At 36.7% G+C, this 18,278-nt stretch overlaps 5 protein-coding genes across 5 annotated transcripts; 3 read left to right on the forward strand and 2 right to left on the reverse strand.

Annotated features, from left to right (window-relative positions):
- Window positions 1–1,055: 1,055 nt before the first annotated feature.
- PHYBLDRAFT_24356 (hypothetical protein) lies at window positions 1,056–2,183 on the forward strand (the record flags this gene model as incomplete). Its single annotated transcript, XM_018439839.1, has 1 exon — window positions 1,056–2,183. The coding sequence occupies one exon, from the start codon at window positions 1,056–1,058 to the stop codon at window positions 2,181–2,183; it is 1,128 nt and encodes a 375-aa protein (XP_018296354.1).
- Window positions 2,184–3,593: 1,410 nt separating this feature from the next.
- PHYBLDRAFT_179517 (hypothetical protein) lies at window positions 3,594–7,037 on the reverse strand. Its single transcript, XM_018438159.1, has 3 exons — window positions 5,156–7,037; window positions 4,840–4,999; window positions 3,594–4,734 (listed from the first exon to the last, which is right to left on the reverse strand). Exons 1-3 carry the CDS (start codon window positions 6,996–6,998, stop codon window positions 3,936–3,938), a joined length of 2,802 nt encoding a protein of 933 aa, XP_018296355.1. The 5' UTR covers window positions 6,999–7,037; the 3' UTR covers window positions 3,594–3,935.
- A 306-nt stretch (window positions 7,038–7,343) lies between these two features.
- Window positions 7,344–9,915, forward strand: PHYBLDRAFT_24391 (Homeodomain-like DNA binding domain-containing transcription factor; the record flags this gene model as incomplete). Its single annotated transcript, XM_018439841.1, has 7 exons — window positions 7,344–7,437; window positions 7,583–7,691; window positions 7,833–7,945; window positions 8,310–8,425; window positions 8,766–9,249; window positions 9,413–9,535; window positions 9,626–9,915. The coding sequence occupies 7 exons, from the start codon at window positions 7,344–7,346 to the stop codon at window positions 9,913–9,915; spliced, it is 1,329 nt and encodes a 442-aa protein (XP_018296356.1).
- A 273-nt stretch (window positions 9,916–10,188) lies between these two features.
- On the forward strand, window positions 10,189–12,231 carry PHYBLDRAFT_140415 (hypothetical protein; the record flags this gene model as incomplete). The annotated part of the gene is made up of 6 exons (XM_018430396.1): window positions 10,189–10,806; window positions 10,927–11,039; window positions 11,126–11,237; window positions 11,338–11,630; window positions 11,716–12,066; window positions 12,168–12,231. The coding sequence occupies 6 exons, from the start codon at window positions 10,189–10,191 to the stop codon at window positions 12,229–12,231; spliced, it is 1,551 nt and encodes a 516-aa protein (XP_018296357.1).
- A 1,680-nt stretch (window positions 12,232–13,911) lies between these two features.
- On the reverse strand, window positions 13,912–16,561 carry PHYBLDRAFT_179518 (hypothetical protein; the record flags this gene model as incomplete). The annotated part of the gene is made up of 8 exons (XM_018438160.1): window positions 13,912–14,106; window positions 14,184–14,609; window positions 14,732–14,893; window positions 15,838–16,021; window positions 16,102–16,212; window positions 16,272–16,317; window positions 16,387–16,403; window positions 16,473–16,561. The coding sequence occupies 8 exons, from the start codon at window positions 16,559–16,561 to the stop codon at window positions 13,912–13,914; spliced, it is 1,230 nt and encodes a 409-aa protein (XP_018296358.1).
- Between the last annotated feature and the right edge of the window lie 1,717 nt (window positions 16,562–18,278).

Genomic DNA, 18,278 nt, shown 5'->3' on the forward strand with positions numbered 1-18,278 from the left:
TTTCCTTATTCAATGTTTTGTCTTACTTGAACAGCTTTTTGTTGTGATCAAAAAAGTTTGAAGTAGGTCCAAACCTTCTTTCCTCCTTTATTTGGAAGAAAAAATATTCAACTCACGAAATTATAGAAAGAAAAATTCTCTAGGCCAATAATATTGTTTGGGTACCATACCCTACCATATTTGGCTTCCAATTTTTATGGTGGTGGAATTTTTTGTTTCATTTTGATTTTTTTGGTGATTTTTTAATTATTATAGGCCAAAAATGAAGTCACAATTACAAAAAACACCCCTCTTTTCCCGTAGTGTCTACCTATTTATGCACAAGATCATAAGAACCTTTTGAAAAACTTACAGCAGAAGCAGCAAAAAACTATTCTATATTTAGGCCATACTTCTTTATTTATTTTTTATTTGTTGTTGCTATTGTGGATATTGATTCAATGCGTAATATATCCCTGTTTTTAAGCCATTTTAAAGCATGTGTAATATTTGAATCAGCAGTTGAATTGAGTTTTGTGTTTTTTTTTTTTAAAAAAAAATATATTTACTCTGCCACGTAATCCTTCTTGACCACAACCAATCAAAGAGTAAAAAGGTCGTTACATAATATATTAGACAGGAGTATCTGGCAATATCATTGGAGGATATTTTGTAAGCCAGAAAACAAAGCATTTTGTATATATGTACTGCTTACTAATAACTTACTCATATATTTCGTACTGTATGTTGCAATATTAAGAGACCTCATATCATTTTTAGGTTGTAGACCTTAGTAAACAAGTAAAAAAGATAGGTGCAGATAAACCAGAGAAGAACTTGGAGTAAATACAACGACTGTTATGAACACAAGGGGCTGTATCATGTACAGAGCTTGAACTCTATAGTAGCCCAATTTAAGGGAAAGTCACCAATATTTATATATATATACTCCTTGTCATAATTGAGTTACTAAAAAGTTTAAAGCCTTTTTTTTCTGTGTTTTAGTATTTAAACAATAAGCTTCTTTTGCTTTTCTTTCTTATTTAATTTTAATATTTTATCCCTATCGTAAAATCATGTTACCCAAGCTATTCTCTCCAATTAAGGTTGGCAGATCTCTTTTAGCCCACCGTGTAGTCTACTGTCCCCAAACTCGGCTCAGAGCCAGTTCCGAACACGTCCCAGTCCCACTTATGGCTAAATACTATGATCAACGCACGACTGAAGGAGGTCTACTTATCACCGAAGGAGCTTCTGTTTCTGGAAACATTGGTGGTTACCCTTTTACTCCTGGAATCTACAACGAGCAACAGATAGAAGGATGGCAAGACATTACTAAAGCTGTACACAACAAAGGCGGCTCTATCTATATCCAACTCTGGCATCCCGGGCGCGCCACATCATCGGCCCTCATGCCAGGTGGAAAGCCTCCAGTGTCAGCATCTGCTATTGCTATTAAGGGCAAGAACATGGCCGGTGCTGATTATGAAGTCCCTCATGCTCTCGAACAAGAAGAGATCAACGAAGTTATAGATATGTTCGCCCAGGCTTCAAAGAACGCAATTAGCGCTGGATTTGACGGCGTCGAAATTCATGGCGCTAATGGATATCTTATTGACCAATTTATTAACGCGTCCAGTAACACCCGCACCGACAAATATGGCGGGTCTATTGAAAACCGTGGTCGTTTTGCTTTGGAGATTACTGCTGCTGTTTCCAAGGCTATCGGAGAAGACCGTACCGGTATCCGTTTCTCACCTTGGACTGAATACCAGGATATGATTGACGACACACCTTATCAGACCTGGGGTTATCTTATGGACAAGCTACAAGAGAACCATCCCGATCTTGCTTATATCCACTTTATCGAACCTCGCGATGACTATCTCATCCCAGCTGGCGATCCTAAGCAGCCCACAGATAAGGAGACAGATTCTATCGAACCTTTCCGTAAAGCATGGAAGGGACCTATTATAACTGCCGGAGGATATACTACAGATGTAAAGCGAGCATTTGAGACCGCAGAGAAATACGAGAACACCTTGGTTGGTTTCGGTCGTTCATTCATTTCCAACCCTGATTTAGTTTACCGTCTCAAAAATAACTTGCCCCTTAACCCTTACGATCGCTCTACTTTCTATACTCAAGGCAGTGTTGGATACACTGATTATCCCTTTTACAACGAAAAAGACAGCTCTAATTAATTACAAAACTTAGTCCGCTAATTTACACTATGGAAAATAAGCGGTGATTCCAAAAGCATTATCGGAATTGTCGCTACTTTCCCATATTTATACATATTTATTTAATTTAATTTGATTTTATTTTATATATATATATATTTTTGGTGGTAAGATTAATTACTAAAGTTAATATTTCTTCTAATAAAGATAAATTCTTATACCTACTATATATGTTATATGCAATTATATATATATATATATATATTACTTTTCAGCAATTACTAAGAATCACCCAACAAGCTGCTTGAATAGAACAAGATAATTGCTGTGGAGTTTTTCTTTGCTCTTTCGTGGTCCTTTTTAGGCCTTTTTTTGGCTTTCCAAAAGACTTTTATTGTTTTGTTCAATTTCGCATTAAAACTACTACGATTGTAATTGAAAGTGATATTGATATATTCAATTTGTTCAGAAATCTCGGCATTTCCTACACTTTTGGTATCTTCACTGATCATATACGATTTTTCCAAGCTCCAACCTTGATAGCTTGTTTAAGTTTCTTTTTGAACAATTTTAACTGTTACTTTATGTCTTTCATTGTCTTTAAAGACGTTTCGTCTTAGGTATAAATGCCAAGCTAGCTTTACTTTAACCGATTTTTTCTTAATTTTAATATATAGATAAATAACCGATCTCATTACTAAAAGAGCATTTTTTTAAAGCTTTGTATGCTTTGCAAAAGTACCATTCGACTGACATGCACTATCACTCTACTCAAACATTTGCTTGTGTGACTAGATCATATCATCTTTTCTGTACCAAATACTATTTACTATGAGAGGGAATAATATGATTTAATCTATAGTATTGACAAAATTCGGGATATTTTCTCATATTTTGGCCGTTTTACCATATTGCGCGAAATATAGAAAACATATGCCATAAGCTATTATTAATTTCAATTCTCTTTCGAGATGGAGAGTTCAATAGTCTTATAGACTTTTTTTCTCTTCTTATAAGCTTTAATCTTTATAAATTATTCTAAAACAATTATTTCTACATATGAAACTCAAAAGTATAAAAATTTAAATTCAAGGAATTTATAAGTTTCTTGAATTCCCTCTTTTTGAATTATAAAGGTATTTTATTTTCTATTATATAAAGTGGAAAATAATGGTCGATAATATTAACTCTATAAGTATAGCCTTTAGTGAACAAAAGGACGTTTAAAGAATCGCATATTAAGACACGGAGCCTACGATCAATAGTAATACTAACGTTTTTTTTCGCTTTTTTGTTTTTGTTTTACAAAATACTATTTTTTAATTTCACCAAAAGTGCTATTGAACTTCTCCACGAAGTATTGCTTTTATTTTTAAAATATTGAAATTGAAAATAAAAATTTCCATTAATTGTTGAAACTATCCACTATTCCAAATTTCTACACAAAAATAGTAGTATCCTCTCTACTACATCTTTGCCTCAATTTTTGACCATTTTATTTTCTAATACCCCAATAGAGAAAAAGAAAACTTCAATATATATATACACTTTTCAGTTCTGAAGGTCCAAATCTTCTTGCCCAAGACTCTCAAGGCAAAAATATCAGGTATGTTGCTTTACTAAGGTCTCCTCTACCATAGCATGTAGTTATATTCGTGGTATATTACTTTTTGCAAGTGTACATACACACATACACAAGCTCTTGATAATTGTCTTTCATTACATCACGTAGATATATGTATATATGTATATATGAGCTTATATGTATGTATTTTAAAAAAGCCAACCTCCAACCATGTTTCGTAACTGGTCTCGCTTTCGCACTCCATTTATACCCTTGTCGTTCCCTGAGCTTGAATCATCATGATGTACACTACCCTTCAATAGATCACCCAAACTCCACTGATGTTTCTTGGTGTTCTGCAACAATCCATTCCAGCCATAGCTTTCCTGAGCCTGTGCATCATAGCGGCTCATATCCAACGACATTGGATCATCCACAGGTAAGCCACTAGCTGCACGTTCCTGCTCTAGTTTTCTCCAGACAATCAGTACATCATGCACGTACTCGACCGGACTCAACACAAGTGCCATCGCCAACGCATCCATTCGTCGGTTGTAGTCGCAGTAAGCATCCATTTTGCCAAAGTTGAAGCAGATTTGCCAAGCAGCCTGCTTCATCTCATCTTTGTACGATTTTGGTTTCTGTGGAAGGTCCAGTTGGGCTTTTTCGACTGTAGCCTGGCATAGTTTGAACGAAGTCTCGTACTCTTCATCAACCAAGGCTGCTCCAGCCAGCATTGAAAGTACCTTGACTTGAGCAAGCGTGTCGTTTTGGTAGCCTAGTTTGTGAGTAAGCTTCAAAACATCCTCATGCTGTCGGTATATTCCTTGACGAGTGTTGATAAGTTTTGAGATCAGATCCAGTCGATTAGATGCCTGGCGAATTTGTATAGGCATCAAAACGTTCCCAGATCGATCTGCAATGCGGTACTCGGAAGTTAGTGCGTGAGTTGCCTCTATCAGGTCGATTTCTTTCTTGATTTCAGAGGTAGCAGGGAGCACCTTTAAGCTATGTCATTATCAATGTTAATAGTCAATGTTCATGTTCACATCATGTAAAGAGAGCTCAAAATATTTTTCTGTTTGTTTGTTTGTTCGTTTTTTTTGGACGTACCAGTCTAATGCCATCTTCATATTGCCTGCATACATGTTTCCAGTAGTTGCATTATCAAAGAATTCTCGCTCAGCATCAATCACAAGTTTCTCAGCCTTGTTTATATCCATGATTCTCCCAACAGTAGAGCCAAGCATCAGTTCGTTCGCTAACCTGAACCCTACATATCATCAAAAGCATTTTCACACGCAATCATACACACACACACACATATATATATATGCATTACTGACCAATTCTTGAGGGTTTAAACGTTTCCTTAAATAAATATCAAAAGAAGAAGAAGAAGAAGAAAAGTGTTGTTTTACACACTTACGACCACATCGTAGTAGTGAGCTATAAAAGATCTCCATGATCTCGACCGGAGCAAGCTTTCCAAATATTCCATTGCCATCTTCATACAGACGAAGCATATCATCCAATAATTCGCGCCAATCGTCGTCTCTGTCAAATTGAGCACCCCCTGATTCAACACCACCTGCTGCCTGTGATGCCATGCGAATACACAGCTGACGCTGTGTCTCTGCTGTTTGGTCAGACAGATACCAACGTAATGGGACTGTGGCGTGGTAACGAGCCAAGACTTCGGCAGCCATAAGATGAGTTTGGAGCAGATCCATAATGGGTGTCAATTCATTCCGTCCAACCGATTGAAGCGCAGTAAATAAACCGAGAGGTGTTCCTGCCAAAGGTAAAAGCGAGGCCATATTGACAGGTTCCACAGGATCGGTGTCTTCGGTTTCAAATATTGGCAAGCATTCGAAAATACGGACCAGGTATTCCATACTACCATCGCTTGAGTATACCACAGCCAGGACAAGCCGTGAAAGATCGATCTCGTCTTTGATGATCCGTTCCTCGACTGGTAAGGATGGTTTAGAGTATTCAAATACTTGACAACACCATGAAAGATGTTCTGTAGATTCATCTAGAAGCCAGCGATACAGCAGGAACTCGGGGCGTTCATCGTCTTCCTCTTCATAGTCGTTGTCTTTGGTGTCGGTAGTGTCGATTGATTGTCTCTTTCGGCAGACCTCTAGCCATGGGAGTACCATGCGTTTCATGTCATCCACAATGCGGTTAGTGTTCGTGTCACTCAGCAGGCCTTCGAGAATCTCAAAAGACCCCATGCGTTTGAATTGGTCAAGTGTGATGATTTGATCTTCGTTTTGCGTGAGTGTTTGCGAAGAATAAACATACTTGCACAACCACTCATAGTCATTTGCCGTATCTTCTAAACTAGACACACCCATGACTTGTGCATATCGAATAAGCTCCAAGGCTTGGCTAGACAGGCCAACGCTATCCATGGCGTGAGCACGATCTTTGTACCATTGGGCAATGACTTTTGCAGATGTTGGATACTCGGTGGACTGGATACTTTGTTGCAATCGAGAGAGATAATTGATATGGTCCGGAACTAGCTGATCAATATTCGAAAAGGCCTCTGATTCGACAGGATCTTTTTCTGGTCTCCAAGGTTCTTCTATCCAACGATCTTCATGGTCGACTGAAACGTGAGGCAAATCGAAGCGACTTGGATCAGCAGTTTCTGGAATCTGAGAGAGAATAAAGAGACGCTGGGGCAAGACTTCTTGGCCGTGGTGCATAAATATGGCATCAAGACCAATATTATTTTCTGTTCTGGCGTAGTCAATAGCCTGTGCAATGAGATTGCAGTCGCGGAATTGTCCATAGCTTTCTGCAAAAGAGTTTGTCTTTTGGGTCTCGGGGCTGTTTGACCAGATCTTTACAAATGTCGACAGCCTGTCCAGATACCTTAAGAAATAAAGTCGAGAGCGTAACCAAACCTTGTCTTGGTCGGTGATCACGGTTTCATCCGGATTGAATTCCCAATCTGAAATAATCGGTTGGGTTCTTTCTTGAGCGCGCGTGTTTCCCAAGTTGAGAATCTGAAGTTCGATTTGCCACGGGTTTGCAATTGTTTCTAGGCATTGAGCAATAACCCAGGCATCGTCTTGAACGGCTTCGAGTAGTTGAATATCTTTGGATGAAATGACTTTTTTGTCAAGATTGTCCCATTGAGATTTGTAGACAATGTCTTTATCTAGGTTGAGTTCATTGGCTAGGTCGAGTGCGGCCTGGTAATTTCCTTGGGTTAGATGATATAAAAAGTCTTTTGGTGTAGGTGGATCCATTTCAACTAATTTTGTCTAATAAATAAAATATATATGCATATACACACACACACTTTCTAATGTCTCATTTTCTTTCATTTACTTTCTTTGCTTAGTCTGCCTGTCTTTTGTTCTCTCTTTTTTTTTACTTCCTATTCTCCTTTTTTGGATTGCCTTATTTCAGATATTACTATATATGTTTTGTTAGTGTAATATGTGGCTGTATAAGAGAAAAGGTCTATATATAGTATTATTTCGTGACATCACATTCGTAAAGTGCAGAAGACCCACAAAAAAAATAAAAAAGTATTGATCTCGAAATGTGAGAGACTCTCTTTTTTTTTAAAAAAAAGATTAAAGATTAAGATGAGTGGATCAGACATTCGTGACATTCTACAGCTTGGAAAAACCAATGAGACTACAGTACGAAGATTCAAACAATCAACAGAAAAGAGACCAGGTAAATGAATCCGTTTCTTTTGTTTTTCCTTTTCATGTTCCTCTTTTGATGGAGTAATTTTTTCTTTTGTTTTATTTTATATTTTATATTATATTATATTTTATTTTTTGATATTAACAATTCTATATATATATAAATAAACTAGAGGGATTTAGTCGTGAGCTTTATTCTCTTATTGGAGGAGCACCGCCAGTTGCATTTGTTCAACCGACTTACAAGGCCAAATATAATGTCAAGAAAAAGGCAGTTCCATGGTACGTACAATTTTTTTTTTAAAAAAAAAAATGAATATACTATAAATTAAATATATTTGTGTCTAAATATTTCTATTTATTTTATGGTTGTGGTTGTGGTTGTGGTTGTGGTTATTTCTTTATTTCTTAAAAAAAAAACAGGGTATTACAGCCATTTGCCAATCCTGCAAGGGCAGGAGATCTGATATTGCAACACTGGGTCAAAGCGAGCGATGCGACCAATGAAGGCAATTTAAAAATGATAAAAATGTATTGTGTTTCTGCAAGCTAATTCGTTTTAATGAAAAAAACACACACACATATATATATATATATGTATATATATTCTGTGTCTCTTTTGTGTTTCTGTGTGCAGATTATGGATTTGCCAAGTTTAATAAAGTGATTGACGTAGTGGAATTTACGGATGAGGAATACGATCGGTATCTTACAGGTAAGAAACGGATAAAATAGAGTAAATAGAATAGAATAGAATATACGGATGATGTGGTGGTGCGGTGGAGTGGGGTGGTTTGGTAGTGTAAGTGGCGTGGTTTATGGTAAAGGAAAAAAAAATAAAACAGATTTGGCTTTCTCTTTCTGTGTATGTATGTGGATTGATGAACATGCCACAATTAGATCCCGAGTGGACCAAGGAGGAAACAGAATACCTATTTAGTCTATGCCGGCAATATGATCTACGGTTTCCAATTATTGAAGATCGATATGATTTGCCTAAACCAAGGACAATGGAGGTAATATAAGAACTAAATAGATAAAATAGCTAGACAATTAATACAAAAACAGTACAAATACAGTACGAATACAGTACAATAAACCCTCCCTTTAAATAAAAATAATAAATAGTAATATTTACATATATATATGTGTGTGCGCGTGCGTGTATCTCTGTGTGTATATCTTTGTACGTGTTTGTGTTTGCGTATAAAACATTACACAAAATGTATTATGATTGTTGCTGTATTTCTTGGATTGATAAACATGTGCTTATATTATATTATATTATATTGTTATATTATATTTAATTACCCAAAACCACAAAAACCAAACCAAACCAAACCAAAAATCTATCAGGATCTCAAGGATAGATATTACAGTGTATCCCGCAAACTGTTCAAGGAACGGCCTGCCCTGGATAATAATACCGACCGGCAGACTCTGATTCAACAATATTCGTTCGACAAGTCTAAAGAAGTAGAGCGTAAACAGGCATTAATTATTCTTTCCAATCGAACCAAGGAACAGATGGATGAAGAAGAGGCATTGTTGGTGGAGGCACGCCGTATTGAGCTGAATGAGGCGCGCCTCGGGAAGGAGCGCGAGGGATTGTTGAACATGCTTCAATTGGAGCAGTTACAACAGGTACCATCTACACCAGGAACACCTACAACCCACAGCGCTTTGAATGGAGGTAGCTTAGGATCCACACCAGGGGGTATTGGTATTACGGGTGGGACAGCTAGTGCGGCGAGTGGGTCGGATGTAAAGGTTGGTGATACGAATGATGTCAAGCAAAATATAAAAAAAGGCCTAAATGATGTCCAGAAGAAGAAGAAGAGTGTACCCGAAGAAGCTCATTCGCACAAGAAGGGACGCAGAGCCTCAAATGCATCAATAGTTGAAGGTAAATTTATTTTATTTATTTATTTCGGATTTCATTTGTAAACGTGCTTTTTTCTTTAAAATAAATTTTGTATATGTGTGCTAATCTTGTACGACAGAAATCGTTCCGGAAAAGAAGGAGAAGCTCACCCCTGGAGTGTACGTGCGTAGCCAGAAGCTACCAACCGTTAAGCCTACAATGCAACAAAAGGTTCTCAAGGTGATGGAAGAACTGGCGATTGGTAAGTCGGAGGAGGGAGCGGAGCCTATACAAAGCTTTGATACTCGCATGATTGATTGATTGACTCAAAATGTCCTTTTCACTTTCAAAGGTGCGCGACCCGTGATGCCAACTGCCCAGGTGTGCCACAAGTTCGAGCAGCTGCAGAATTCCATTCTGAATATGTTTGAGCTCAAAAAGGTGGTTGACAAAATGGAAATGGAGCACAAGATGAAGACGCAGCGGAGCCGTGACGGAACGCCAGCCGTGGTCAACCGCGATGGAGCCAACAGAGTAAGTCTTGCTTTAATCACAATTCACAATTCGCAAAAAACTAACCATCTGTACGTCAACAAAGAAACGGTCTTCCAGTACTGCCGGCCAATCGTCTGCCCCTCGTGAAAAGCGTCGTAAATGAGACCAAAAAATAAATAAATAAATAAATAAATATGAAAATTAAAAAGAGCCAGTGAACGTGTGAGTGACACGGCGGAAGTGAATCCAAGCAAGGGAAAGAAGGAATGTAGAGGAGTGTAAAAAAAAAATGGTTGAAATAATAAAAAAAAACATGACAAAAAAAAACCTTGTTTTAAGCTCTTTCTTCCACCCCTCTCTTCACGAACTCCAAGGCAGGTTTTCCCTTGGTAATTCGTCCGTATAAATAGATAAGCCACTATGCTCGCCAGAGAACAAACGCCCCCAAAGGCAGTCAATATCATTCGCCCGTCGATGTTCGCCAGACGGTCTACATCTCAATGCAATGGCGACCAATCCCAATCTTATTCAAACGCATCCGTATTATCCACAGCCCACTCGACCATCTCATCAGCTAATCGTATTCCACCCACTATATTCAACCCCGCAAGTTTTGCGTCTGGATTCTCTATGCTTGGGCAACACAGCCAACCAAGCTGGCAATCCGCTCGCCCACCTTCGCCCACACCCAGCTTTATGAGCTCGATATTTCCTCAGCGTCTAGTACAGAGAGCAAGAAGTAACTCTACTCTCTCAAAGTCAACGTTCGTAACTGCCGACGATACTTCCGACCTCGACCTCGACAGTATTGACGGCATAACTGACGATGAGACCGAGTCCGAGACTGAAAGTGATGAAGATGATATTAGTGAGGACGAGAGTCAGAGTGATTATGAGAGTCAAAGCGACAACGAACTCCCCACACAAGTCGTCGCAAAGATTAAACATGGCACGATTATGAACGGCAGAGGTGAATTTGTTTCCAAGGGGTCAACAGAAACCTTTTTCAAGGATGACGATGCCAGGGTCAACCGAAAGGTAATGATAATACTAGTAATGCTAGTACAAAGTAGTAGTATTATTATTACTTTGGAGAATGGAGTATTTAATAAAGGGGAATACGCGGTACTAAATGAAAAAGGGGGTGTTGGTCGATAGATTGGAGACCTTGAGATTGAAAAGAACTCCCTCTTGACGTTAAACCAAACATTGGCGGCGACAGTAAAACGTCAGGAAGCTCATATTGCTGAGCTCCAGAAGCGTCTGGATAGGTAAGCTATTATAATATACTTTATATATATATGTATATATGTATATATGTATATATATGTATAAATATATGTGCACAAAAAAAAAGACCGCCAAGCACGATATTATTTGCCCAAAGTTCTGCAAATCTTATAAATGGCGTTCACAGCAGGATTGAGTGGCCACTGTCACCTGTCTCAGAAACGGAGACAGACAAACAGGTAAAATTCAATTTAAAGAAAGAGAGAAAGAGGGGGGATGTGCGTCTTGTTAGTTAATATGCGTGGCTGACGTCTGTGCTTTATTTGTGCATGAAACAAGATACTCGCAGGGTCATCTGAGGCTTCGATCATCACACCAGAAGGGTCGGTTGCTCCTGCAGAAGGTTTAACCGAGGAAGAGGTTATCAATGACCTATCATTCCAGCGCGTATGTTCCATTCTTCAGAACCTTATCGAGGGAGCCCAGGCAGCAGTTCTTCAAGAATACACTCCCGGACGCGTTTTGACCGATTATAATGACAGCAGCGACGAAGAAGAAGCTGACGAAATTGACGAAATTGATGATATTGATTACTCTGATGATTCAGAGGATGAAAAAGAAATAAGTGGCAAGTACAAAATAGTGAAGTGAAATAGAAGGAATGAGTTTTTGGCTAACACACTCTATAGTGCAAAAATTACCTGCACAAAACTATAGACCCTGGTCTCCTCCAGGGGGAATAAAGAACACGCCAATGACGAACATGATGAGTGGTCGGCCTTTAAGACGCGTGGATGAGCCTCTAGTGACACCTAAGCACCAACTCATAAAGAACAAACACCAATCTTCACCCGCCCTACGACCTGCCTTTTTCCTTTCTCAATCCGAGGCAACGAAAAGAACGCCTATGGAAAAATCTCTGTCGCGAAACTCTTCTCCACCCGTGATGACTCCATCTCATCAAACAAAGCCACCTGGCTTTACTTTTCCATTGCAAAGAAATCCTATCCGTTCGTCTTCCAGACAGTCTAGTTTAAGAATGAGCCAAGAGCCAGAACAGCCAAAATGGTATTAACAAAACAGTAAAAAAAATGAATAAGCAAGCAAGCAAATCTCACCAGAATTACACACCACTCCAACCACGAATACAACTATAAATACAACTACAGCGCAATTTCGCCCAACCAACCACGCTTTATGACTGAACATACTCAACACAACCTCACTCTATGATACCCTTCATTGCTTATTATAATTATATCCATATATACATATGCCAGGCCCCCCACTCTCTCTCTTTATTTACAAACGGCTCATTCTCACCACCAAGCAAGAGGTCATTTATTTACTACCTCTCTTATCTTGTTTATTTCTCAACTTTTTTTTTATTTACGCTCTTTACATTTCCAAAAATCACACAATCACACACACATCACACACATCACACAAATCACACAAATCACACACACAAATCACACACAATTTATTATTATTATACCAAAATCACTTGCACTTATTTTTCTTTCCTCTTTCTTTCAATGTCTTTTATCTTTTCCCTTCTTTACCCCCCCCCCCCCCCCCTGTCTCATTCATTTCTGTGTATTTTTTTAGTCTGTTTTTCTTTATTTTTATTTTTATTTTTTATTTATACTATAAACTTTCTTCTTTGTAGAAACATTGACAGATGCTGTTCTTAAAGTATTTGTTTTGAGTAATTCCAGATAAGGTGGAAACCCCAATGCAACAAATGGAGCATCTGATTGGTGGTTGTTATACTTTTTATATTGTGCGACTCTAACCTACAAATACTCTTAATTTTCCACAAGAAAAAAAAAAGAGAAAGAGAACGATTGACTGACCGATGAAACCAAATGCTTATCATCGTGATATTCATGTTTTGCTCCGGATATCTGGTATTCAAACAAGTAATTTTACAGAAATGAGAATGAGAATGAGAAGATTTAATATTAATATTCATAATATTTGAGAAGAAGAAGAACAAAAAAAAATCAAATTTAATGTATTATAGTTTTAGTGATTAGCCAATAGTATTTTCATGTATGGTTTGGAAATCTGTCAGCCAAGATAAATACTTAAACAAGTGATAAAGGGTACAAATATGTAAATGTACAAATATGTACAATATTCGGCCCTTTCAAGTGTTGTGAATTCCATTTGGAAAGTCTTATTAAAAAAAAACAAATAACTAGATACTTTTTCTACAATACCCCACATTATTCTGAGTTTGAACGACATCTTTTACAGGCACTAGAGATAATAAATAAGCAAGGGAATATTGAACAACCTTGTAAGGATTATTGTTTTCTTAGTAGAGATAGTAGTAACAACAACAACAGCAGCAACAGCAGCAACAACAGCAACAGCAGTATCCAAAAGAATGTAAGAGGAGATTTGAAGAATCATATCACCTGAGAAACACAAACCCAACCATAAATAATATTTGTATAGCCACACATTTATTCTTGTTGAAAATTTAATACATCTTTGAGTACAAAACAACCTCATGTATCACACTACTTTAATTCCCTATCAAAAATAAATAAATAAAAAGTCTTATCTTTCGCCACCATATATATATATATATATATATCCAGCTCACAAAGGGTATAGGCTGAATATGGTGGGAATATCAAAGAAAGTAAATAAAGAAACGTAGAGAATAGTACACAATTAATGAATTATTTACTTTTTTAGAAATCTTACAATATTCACACACATTCATACAAACAAATTATACTTTGCAATCGTAACACTTATTAATTTTTCTTATTAGCATCTTTGCACAACAAGAAATATATGCTTTGTTAGTTAGAGAAATCATTTTCTTGGAGAGAATGCTACGATGTCAAGACTTCTTTATTTGCGTCAATGTTTAGAATATAAATGAAATTTTTATCCAGGGGAAAACATAGTATAAAATGTATCAATAATCATACCAAGGTCACCAAGATCGCCAAGATCATCTTGATAATTTATCAATGGTTTCATTTCAGGCACAAATTTAGGTTGCCGGTCAACAAGTTTGCCAATTTTCTTGGACAGGACAAGGAGTTGACTTGAAAGGATCCCATTTATGGATTCGTTTATCTATTTTAAAAAAATGATACCAAGTCTCTGGTTAATAAACTATTCTTTTTTGTACTATGAATACTAGTAAAGAAGACGTTTTTGCTTTTATTCTTGCATCTATGCTGACGACTTGCAGTGGCGTTGCTGTCCGCATTACTATCTGATTTGCTCGTATCCACCAAAGATAAGGACCCTGGATCTTTCTCGCTTTCTTGATTGAATACAATACCGGATTCTGAACTACACCTCGTAATATTGCCAGGCTGATTTTGAAAGGTTTTAAACCGGATGTGGTTATTTAGTTGTCGCTTGGAATCGTTAAGCTCACACCTGAGTTTTTCGTTTTGAGATTTCAGGGAATTCAAACGATCTTTAAGGACATTCATTCTGTGTATATACTCTTCAGCAAGATTCATAGATGCGTCCTCTATCCCATGAACTAAGAGTAATTCAGCTTCCAGTGATCGTATATTATTCAGTCTATCCAGTTTATCTTTTTCAGTAAAATTATCCACAAGATTCTAATCAAAGGAACAATAATTATTTAAATTACTACTCATTGTTTCTTTCTTTCTTTCTTTCAGAGCAAGGCAAAATTATAACCTTTAGTTGCGAAAGAGAAAAAACAACTATCAAACCTTACCTGACTCTCCAGTCCTTTATAAAGCTTAAACCTGTCCAAAATACGCAAATATTTTGATTTTTCCTCATCAAGTCGTTCTTTAACAATTTTGCTTTCTCTTTCGTTCTGCACTGCCTTTTCTTTTTCCAGATCAAGCTTTGTATTCAAATGGCTTATGTAAACCTAAGATAGTTTTTTTTACCAGAATAAAACATAAATTGAATTTATCTACCACTTTATATGATCATTATTACTATTAATATAATGTATATAAAAGTGAGAAAAAAAAGATAATCGACTGACCAATAACAATATATTCTCGTTTGATATTTTTTTATTGGTTAAGCCAGGAGTTGAATGTATACTGAGCAATAACTGCTTGATAAATTTCTCTAGCTTATCACAAGTATCTACACAAAATCAGCATTTTCATTCAGAGTGTGTAAAACAATGGTTGTAAAAAAAAGTCGACTTGAAATACAGTAATAAGTTCAAGCGCTTTATATATATATATAGCTCTTACTTTGAAGGCTATTACACAGCGTATTAAATCTTGAGGAATTATCCAAAGTATTGTATACTTTTAAGCTATTTATTTCGTTGGATTTAGTTTCCTCTCAAAAGTTACAAGCGTCCAAAGAAGTATATTCTATTCGTATATATACATTTGTTATTCTCAAATTATCAAATATTAATCGTAGTATAGCCTGAGTACATACCATCGATTAAACCTTTTAGGTTTTTATTTGCTTGTAAAGTATCTTGCAAGATCTGAAATTGACCTCGTCCTTTTTGATTGTCAGAATAATGTTTAGGATCATTTACACTCCCTATCACAACAGCACCAAGAATAATTAAGTAGAACAAGAGTGAACAGTCATAAATATATATTTGTTTTTCTTTAAGAAAAATACACATGGATCTTGAACAGGTGATCATCGAATTTTCTATCGATATATTAGAAAACTGTATATCTATAGAAAGATATATACTCTCATATATACATATACATGTATATAATCTATCTATGATTTTTTGGCAAATTCTTTCAAGCCTTTTTTAAAGGTAGGCCAAGTTATGCCATCGCGCTGACTTAATAGTACAAAATGCACACCAAGACGAGTTACTTCTCTGTTACGCGACTCGTCATCAAAGAATAACATGTCTTTACAGTCAATCCCAGAAGCTTCACTTATTGCAGCAAAATGCTCGAGTTTTCTGGCTGGAAAAATCTCGAGATAAGAAAATGCATCGTATAATGGCATATTATCCATTTCAGGGATAACAAATGTCTCAAGTGCTAGCTTTGCCCTAAAAAATAAAAATAAAGATATCACCAGCATAAGAAAAAACAACCAGTATTTCTCTTTATCTCCCTATCTATTATGTACCAGTCTGGTGTAGATGTACGGGAGGCAACCGCCATTTTAGTATCAGGAAAAGAGTGAATAAGAGCAACAATGGCGGTGAAATCCGGGTATAGCTCAAGTCGCTCCTTATAACTAATGATATTTAGTGTTAGATTATTATATATATATATATGTGTGTGTGTGTGATTTACCTGTTTATAAGAGCGTTCTTTGATTCAATATAGGTATACGGAGGACCTAAATATATTTATATATATTGTGTTGGCATGGTAATTATTGTTTTTATAAATCCAATATTGCTCCTACCATAAGTATAGTCAATCCTATGTGTTCAAGTAAAGAGGGAGAGAAAATCAGATCAAGTTTAAGATTGCTAACTCTGATCAACATACCATTGAGGCCAGATTGTATAATCAAGATCGAAAACGATTAGCTTAGGTAATCTTGGCAATGATCCAATGAATTCTTGATCTATTGTCATGGCTTGTAATATATAAAGTTCCTGGGTGTCTTTAAAAAGTATAAATGTATCCTCAGTGGTTACATTATCTGAAGCTGAGCTTTCTCTCTTTCTCCCTCTCCCTCTCTCCCTCCCTTATATATAATAATAATTGAATTGTATTGTATTATTGCATACGCGTACAGCTGAGGTACTCCCCGAGTGGATAATTGATTACAGGTGCTCACGGAATTGGACTATCGAGACAGTGGGCATAGTGGTTGGCGACTGTCTCTCCTCGGAGTGGTAAATTTAAGAAAGAGGGAGAACGAAGTGTAAACGTGAGTAGTTGTTTTTAACAACACCCAAGTTAAACTCCTTGTGGGGTTCTTAAATGATGATGTTCTTATCACTTCCCACAGACTTGTAGTTTATGGTGCCTATTGCCTAGAACCTTTTGATGATCCCATTGGCAGTTAATCAAAGTCAGCTGAGATCTTTGGCAGCTTCAGTTGATAATTTCAGTTGGGTTTTTCTCTTTTCAATAAAAAACAAGCTTTCAAATGTGCCTCGACAAAGAAGCTTGACTGAGATTGTATCTTGATAGTCTTTATTTGTGCTTTATTTGTTGACAGGTGTTGAGTTGGTTTGTGAGTGTAAAAAGAGTAAATCAAGATCAAGATTGAAGTAGATTTTTATTATTGTTTCTTGCCTGTATTTTATATATTATTTACTATAAGCTAAATAAGATATGTAGATGCTTCTAAATGCTTCTTCTTCTTTTTTTAGAGCCAATGGTCAATACACCGTAAATTTAAGGTTCTAATAAAGGACGTTTTAACGTACTTCTAGTTTATCCTTTTACCTCAGACTACAGTATAAAAAAGCTATTTACATTTAATAAAGGGGAAACCTTACGGACAGCCTGGCAGGTCAGGCTGAAAGTATGTAACGTCACTCGTAATTAGTATTTCTTGGCTGCACACATTTTTTGGGTTGGGGGTCAGACTTTGCAGCAATCTTACGGGAACGACGTTTCTTGGCGGGGTGCGACATTTCTATCTAACCGGGCTAGTCAATCCTGACTACATGTCCGTGGCCCGGTGTCTTTCTCTAATCCTTCAGGGAAAAATAGTGTGTCCTAAAAAAAACACAATATATTCATTGTATGCATTAGCTTTACTATTTTGTCACCACACTTTATGTTTATCTATCTCTCCCCAGGTATCTAACTCTCATTATTTTAAGAGACTCGGTCCGTATCTAGACAACTTAATAATAAAATACTGTCTCATACGAAAAAGAAATCTTGTATATTCAATTAATAGCTGTTTGCATCCTACATTTAGACTTGACAATAAAGAAATAGTAATTGGTCCCAAATACACTATATCAGCAGCCACTTATGCAACGAATCATAAAAAGTTGTTGTCATTAGAACGTGATGCAATCTTGTTGGATATTTTACTATTTATTGGGCTTATTACGCGTATCGTATATTTCTCTTTCTTTCACCTACATATTCCCAGAGTTCAACAGCACCAGCTGGTAAATAATCCCCGCAAGCTTTTTTTTTGAAAAGCACAAAAGAAAGTCTTTATGAATATTCTGTATCCTAGATGGTATTCATTATTATTTTAAGAATGGATTATTAGGGACCAGATAGAGTTATTCCATGTCGATAAAAAGATCATGATTTGTAGTCTGGTAGAATCAAAATGTCGCCTCCTCACCAGGAAATGTTGTCTTCCTAAAATTA

This window comes from Phycomyces blakesleeanus, assembly GCF_001638985.1.
Source record: "Phycomyces blakesleeanus NRRL 1555(-) unplaced genomic scaffold PHYBLscaffold_3, whole genome shotgun sequence".
In the NCBI taxonomy this organism is placed as follows: domain Eukaryota; kingdom Fungi; phylum Mucoromycota; class Mucoromycetes; order Mucorales; family Phycomycetaceae; genus Phycomyces; species Phycomyces blakesleeanus.

Excerpts from the sequence above, each read along its gene's own strand:
- PHYBLDRAFT_179517 (XM_018438159.1), bottom strand. The coding sequence starts at position 6,998 with ATGGATCCACCTACACCAAAAGACTTTTTATATCATCTAACCCAAGGA. Across the intron at positions 5,000-5,155 it reads CTCACTACTACGATGTGGTC|GGTTCAGGTTAGCGAACGAA; the intron begins GTAAGTGTGTAA and ends GATGATATGTAG. Across the intron at positions 4,735-4,839 it reads ATGAAGATGGCATTAGACTG|CTTAAAGGTGCTCCCTGCTA; the intron begins GTACGTCCAAAA and ends ATAATGACATAG.